The sequence below is a fragment of the Ammospiza caudacuta genome, chromosome 14, assembly GCF_027887145.1.
Source record: "Ammospiza caudacuta isolate bAmmCau1 chromosome 14, bAmmCau1.pri, whole genome shotgun sequence".
Taxonomy (NCBI): Eukaryota; Metazoa; Chordata; class Aves; order Passeriformes; family Passerellidae; genus Ammospiza; species Ammospiza caudacuta.
In genome coordinates, this window is record NC_080606.1 from 589,972 (window position 1) to 596,775 (window position 6,804).

The 6,804-nt window shown below is 53.6% G+C and overlaps 1 protein-coding gene across 1 annotated transcript; it reads right to left on the reverse strand.

Moving 5' to 3' along the window:
• Positions 1 to 253: 253 nt before the first annotated feature.
• On the reverse strand, positions 254 to 4,329 carry RPS4X (ribosomal protein S4 X-linked). Its single transcript, XM_058814036.1, has 7 exons — positions 4,316 to 4,329; positions 4,024 to 4,101; positions 3,327 to 3,507; positions 2,798 to 2,895; positions 1,590 to 1,761; positions 1,023 to 1,180; positions 254 to 415 (listed from the first exon to the last, which is right to left on the reverse strand). The coding sequence occupies exons 1-7, from the start codon at positions 4,316 to 4,318 to the stop codon at positions 314 to 316; spliced, it is 792 nt and encodes a 263-aa protein (XP_058670019.1). The 5' UTR covers positions 4,319 to 4,329; the 3' UTR covers positions 254 to 313.
• Between the last annotated feature and the right edge of the window lie 2,475 nt (positions 4,330 to 6,804).

Consider the following 6,804-nt stretch of genomic DNA (forward strand, 5'->3'; position numbering starts at 1 on the left):
CTGGCTACAGGAGAGCCCAGCTAGCTCTCCCCATATCCTTGCTCCTCCCGCACATCCAGAAGCATTCGTGCAAACACCTTCGCAGGGACAGACAGAGCAGTCTGAAGGCTCTCCCACCCTTCCTCCTTGCCCTTCTGGAATAAGGCTGTGGTACTTGCCCAGACAGGAGAAGCAGGACCTTCTGGGGAGCAGGGCCTGGCACTGGCAGCATGGCTCCCCACCCTAGCCCCAGAACACTCCCCAGCAGTCAGAGCCATGTAGTAAACAGTTTAATTAACACACTGACAGCACCAGAGCCAGCCTGAGCTGGACTTTATCCGCTGCTCTGCTTGGCCGCCAGTCTCTTGTCTCTCTCTTCAGCAATGGTCAGGCGGATGCCCTTTCCACGGGGCAAGGAGATCCATGGCTTGTTGCCCTGCAGCAAGGGAGAAGAAACCACTTCACATCAGGAAATCCAGATAGCAACACAGCTCTCTCTCTCTCTAAGGGGGAAAGCAGCACAAGCCCACCCCTGCTCATGCTGGGTCAGGTGTACATGGTGATGGCACTGGTGCAGCAGAGGCCCCTAAGGAAGGTGCCAAGGATGCACAGGTCTACAGCTGCCTTTCAGTCACATCCATGAAGAATGCGCTTCAGCCAAAACCAAAACACTGTCCCTCCATAACCTCAACAAAGAGTCTTCAGGGATGGCAAAACAGCAGAGGTTTTCTGGGGGGCACTCGGAGTCATAGCAGCTGCTCAGATCACACCAAGTCTGAGCACTGGTCAGCCCCCAGCTCTCAGGTTTCAGGGCTGCTTCTTGAAAACACAGTCATTGCTAAAGTTGCAAATGCTTCTTCCCCTTCCCAGAGCAGGAAAAATACAGGGAGCCGAGTCAGAACTGAGGCCAGCACTGAAGCTCCACTGTGTGGGAAGACAGCTGCCCAAGGAAACAGCAAGGCTCTTTGTCTCAGCCAGCAGCTCCTCACAAGAGAGAGCCCCTCTCAAGAGAACCCCCCCACTTGGCGCCTCCACAGCCTTACTTTGCCAATAACGAAGATGTTGGACAGCCGGGTGGCAAAGCTGTTGCCGTTGGCATCCTTCACATGAACCACATCAAATGACCCAGGGTGCCTCTCCCGGTTGGTGATCACCCCAATACGGCCCAAGTTTGCGCCGCCGGTCACCATGCACAGGTTACCTGAGTAAGGGAATACAGGTGTGATAAGAGCTGGCACCACGTGCTGTGAAGTCCTTCCACTTGGGCTCTCTGCCCATTACCAAACATTCCCATCCCACCCGTGCTAGCACTGCTCACAGCTCTGTGACTGAAACTGTCTCTCATCACCAAAAGACAAGCTGAAGCACCTCTCCACCAGCTCGCTGCTTCTACCTGAGGCCTCAGAACTGCCAAGTCCCTGTGAAATGCTTCCCACTGCAGGAAGAATCCCCTGCTCCACCTCCAGGTGGACATGCTCCTGGGAAACAAACCCCTTCTCAAGGATGACACCGCTGCCTCCCTATTTCAGTGCAAATATGCCTAGCATTTAACTTCAACTGCTCTCCGCAGTGGGGAAGGGTACAGTGCTTTAATGTGATGCAAGACCTACCTGTGTCAAACTTAATGAAGTCTGTGATCTTGCCTGTCTCCAAGTCAATCTGGACCGTATCATTCACCTTGATGAGGGGGTCTGGATAGCGGATAGTGCGGGCATCATGAGTGACCAAGTGAGGGATTCCTTTGGTGCCCACAAAGATCTTCCTCACCTTGCACAGCTTGTACTGCAAACAAAACCCAACATCTCTCAGCTGAGGCAGCGAGCAGTACCTTGGACTAGGGAATTCTTGTACTCCAAAGAGCCACCAGCCAGCAGAACACCCAGACACTCAGGGCTTACACATGAGCCCACAGAGTGACCTGTCCAGCTCCCTGCCTCAGTAACTACTTTTGAACAGCTACCAAGCAGCTCTGCTACAGCCCCACACCAAAACACCTTTGCTGTTGGCAGTAGCAGCCCATCTTGAGCTTCAGCCTCCCCACAAACACTGGCTGCACTTTCACAGCCAAATCTTTACCAGGACAGTTCCCTTATTTTTCCCCAAAGCCTGTGAAACACAACAGAGACAGAGGCTGCATTTCTCCAGGACCGAACAGAGATCTGTCCCCTCAAGGGCACTGATTTCTCTCCTGCCTATCACCCTAACTCCCTCACAGCCTCTCTGGACCTCACAGATCAACACAGAGTAGTCATCAGAGAAGAACATCACAAGGAGAACTACACCATAGTTGGCTCCAGCACAGCCAGCTCTGCCATCCACACAGCTGCGTGCCTGCACAGCCTGCCTTAAAGAAGGAGACGCAAACCAGAGAGCGGCATTGCAGCTGAGGAACACCACGCCTGGGTTAAGGGATGCATGAGGAAGTTGCTCCCCAGCATCCAGGGTGAGTACGCAGTTTTGTTGCTCTGGGAAGAAGTTCAAGGCTTTTTGCCACAGACAGTTCCATGTTTCTAGTCACTGTTAGCTGGCAAAGCCAAGACTCCCCTCCACCCCAAAATTCTCTGATGCCAACAGCATCATCTCCGGCACCAGACAATGACCCTACAGCCATCTGTGAACTACTTCTATGTAACAAGGAGATCTCCCCCCCCCACACAGGCTTCACCACAACTCTGAGTGCCCCAATCCCAAGTGCAGCATAGCCTCAACTGTCAGAGAAGAGAGACATCAGCTCTCATTCAGGAGATACCAAAGAGGAAGGACTGCCCCAACCAAACCCAAGTGGGCCCACCCTTACACCACCATCAAAGCTCCTCACCTTGGCCTCCTCAGGTGTGATGCGGTGAACAGCAAACCGGCCCTTGGTATCATACACCAGGCGGAAATGCTCACCTGTCTTCTCAATGCTGATGACATCTGATTGCAGATAGGGAAATATAACAGCAGCTGTTATCAGCTCACTACCCAAGACCCTAACTTAGGATGAAGTTCACGCTTAAAAAGAAATAGAAACTGCTGAACAACACTTAGGGTGTGACTGATGAGGCTGGGATTTACCCTTGAGCAAACACTCACAATCTTTTGCAGGCAACAGACTGCAAATTAGCAAAAACTGCTGAAGGCTGGAATCTGAACAGCAAGGTACTCAGGTCAAGCAGGCACTTACAGGCTACAAGTATATGAGTATGGTACTCACTGGAGTGCACAATTCCAAACGAAGCAACCACTGCTTATATTTTCTTTAACTCCAGCAGGGAAACCTTACCCCTCAAATAATGCCAGCCCCACAAAACACTCTCCTTCCAGTGTAGAAGAGTTGCGTAAGGAATTGCCCCAACCCTACTCACCCATGAAGCCTGCAGGGTAGGTGATGTCGGTGCGGACTTTGCCATCTATTTTGATGAATCTCTGCATGCAGATCTTCTTGACCTCATCCCCCGTCAGAGCATACTTCAGCCGGTTGCGAAGGAAGATGATAAGGGGAAGGCACTCCCTCAGTTTGTGTGGGCCTGTTGATGGGCGGGGAGCCTGCCGACAGAAAGTTTCTGCTGGAGGCTCAAGCAGCATCAACCACCCCACAGAAGGAAACCATAGCGCCAAGAGCTCCCGCAAGACCACGGAAGGGCAGCGGCACAAAGCGCAGCTGCCACGCAGGCAGCGACCCAGCGACCGGCTCAAGCTCTCTCTTCTTGGTATTCACAGTAGTCTCTTTAAGTCCTGCCAGCCTCACAGAGCACAGTCCCCAACAGAGCACAACCATCCATCTCAACTCGGAGGTGGAAAAGCACAGCAGACAGATTAAAAGAGAACATTCAACGACCCTATCACATCCTCCGCAAACGGGGGAACACGAACGCTATTCACAAAGACCCTACCTCCAGCCGCGTCCAACTGCCCTTGTTCACGGCCGCCCGCACGCAGCACCCGAACACTTCTCCTGATGTGGCTGCGGCTGCCATGACCCCAGGCTCCACCTCCGACCCCAGACTGAATCCCAAACCCACGCCCGACCCCAGCTTTAACCCAAACCAGGCCGGCACTCACGAAGACGCCTGTCAGCTTGTCCAACATCCAGTGCTTAGGTGCAGCCACGCGCTTCAGATGCTTCTTGGGGCCGCGGGCCTACAGGACGGGACGTGTTAAGCGGTGTGTTACGGGCCGCCGCCAGGCCCTGCCCCCCCCAGCCATCCCTCCCCGGCTCCCTCCAACTCCCGTCCCCCAGACCCAAGCGCCGAGCTCCCTCCCGCGCTTGTCGCGCAGGGAGGGTGGCCACAGCCCGCGATGAGCGGCGGATGGCGGCGGATGGCGGCGGGGAGCCGCACCACCGCGCTCTCACCATGGCTGCGCTCTGCCGAGAAAGGGCGGGTGCTTCCGGCCCGCCGCGGAAGTACAAAGCATGGCGGCAGTGACATGCGTCTCCCCCTGGAGGCTCGGAGGTCCCGAGCCGCTCGCGAGGCGACAGATCGGGACGGCTTGTCCCTTCCCGGCGACCCCGACGGGGACACCCCGCTCCGGGACACGGCTCTCCGGGACTCCCCTGCTCCTAGCCGGGTGCTGTGGTCATCCCGGTCATCGCTGATGGCATGGGACAGCCCGCTACGTTCTGGCCCTGCGGTTTCGGAGAGCCCAGCCAGGGATAACACACCTGTGTCCAGACCTCTCCCTGCCCACATCTGCCCGCCCACACCTGTGTCTCCCCCCTGCCGCGGCCCCTCCCCGGGTAGAGCTGGGACCCCACGCAGCCCCAAACCTGATGCCGGGCCTTAGCGCCCACTACTGAAGGCGGCTCGGGGGTCAAGCGGTCCCAGCTGCCCTCCCCAGGGCGGCAGACGTGTCCCCACGGTGCTCCGGAGTTCCCGGGACAGTCCCAGGCTCCCGCATCCTGCCAGGCAGCCCGGTAAGTGCAACAGCCCCACACCTAGCATGTCTCCACAGCATCGCTCCCGTAGCAGGGTGTGGCTGGGACAGAGGTCTCATTCCCCAGGGTGACTCTGTCACCGAAAACGTCGTGATAAATGAAACTCTACGTTTAGATTAGAAAGCAGCATTACTTTATTCAGAGTGCTGGGTGAATAGAGGGAGCTCCACCTATCACACACACTTGCAACTTACACACTTTGCACACTTCCAAAACTTTTCATTATTTATGCACTTTACCAAAGCAATTAATGTTCATTTGCTATAAAATACATAGTTCTCTTCATTAATTAGTATTTTATCTTCTACTGGTTACAGATTTCTTACTTCTCATGCTCGTTAGCCTACATTTTCAGTCGTTATGATCTGTGAAAAATCTGTTCACTCTCCTGTGAAAATTTAAAAAGTTTAATAAAGGGCACTAAGAGACAAGGACCACAGGGCAAAGGTTATTTCAGCTGGGTGCATCTTGGCACTCAGCCAAGACCACACAGTTATCTTTGGGGATACCACTTAAATACCTTTCCGTTACATCAGCCTGTTGCATATTCATAGGTCCTTATGCATAGTAAACATTTTCCCCAAACTAGTTTACATGTTCCAAGAACTGTTCAGCAGGGCTCCTCCTTGCATCTGCCTTTTTAGAGCACGCAGATTCCTTGGTTGTGGTTTTAATCCATTCTTATCATCTCCTGTTTTGGGCCTTGATCCACACTGCCTTCAGACAGTGAGTGCTGATAGTTGGCATATCTGTAGCAGGTGTCCTCATCCTGTGTTCACTGGATGTTATTTCATCCAAGCAGGCATTTTAACACAAGCATAGCTATTTTACTACTATGTCTAAGTTTAATTAACAACAGAAATAAAAACAATCTTTGTTAGAAAGTTATTTTAACATCCCACATATAAATCCATTTTAATATTAGTGAAAAGCCACTGTTATAGTATGTATCTATAACATTATCTTACTATCTTTTTCCCAGATAAGACAATTGCTGAATTGTCTTTGTTAGTTTCTTTATCTCTGGGTCATGCAAAATGTTCTTGCAGACTATAAATTTTGCATTCCATGAGTCCAGTTTCAGCACTATGTCTCTCCCATGCTTAGTCCAATTAAGTGTATCAAAGTTGGTTTAGCAAAACTTAAAAGTTTTAGTAATTTTCCTGACTTGCATTCCCACAATAGCAGTTTATGAAAAACCTTGCTAAGTGCTTGGCTACGGTGGAAAATTACACTGTTCATGATTGATTAAAACAATTCATTAAAAATTTTAACTAGAAAAGTTACTAGGAAAGTTGTATAATTTTCAACAACAAGGATGGGAACATCATAAGCCGAGAAGACACACTGGAGCTTTGGGGGGCCCACTCTCCTTCCATCAAGGGCTGCTTCACACAATGTCCTTCGCCGAAATGGACAAAAGGCACAGCCGTGGGAACAACGATCCTTCCGGATTTTATTACACGGCGGCTGGAGACGCCTCGCCCGTCGGGCCCACAGTGACGCCGGCGCGTTTTAGGACGGGCAGCGCGGCCGCAGCTCCTTCTCCAGCCCCGTCCCACACTCGGCCGGGTGTCGAGCGGTCCCCGCTGCCGCTGCGCTGGTGCCCGGGGCGGCCGGGACGCTGCTCACTGGTGGGGTGAGGTAGGAGGCCCCCGCCCCAGCCGCGCTCCGACCGGCAGGTCCGACCGGGAGTCGAGCTCGTGGTGACCAAGCCAGAGCTCCGGCAGCTCGTCCGCCCTGCTGAGGCCAAGCTCCACCACCAGCGACCTGAGCACCTTGTCGGCCGGGTCCGAGTCGATGAGACCGGGGCCAGCGGCCTGGAGGGAGCGGCTTCCCGCGGCTGCGTCCCCAAGCCCTAGGCGAGCGGCGAGCCGGGCTCCGTGGGGCTCCAGAATCTCCCCGGG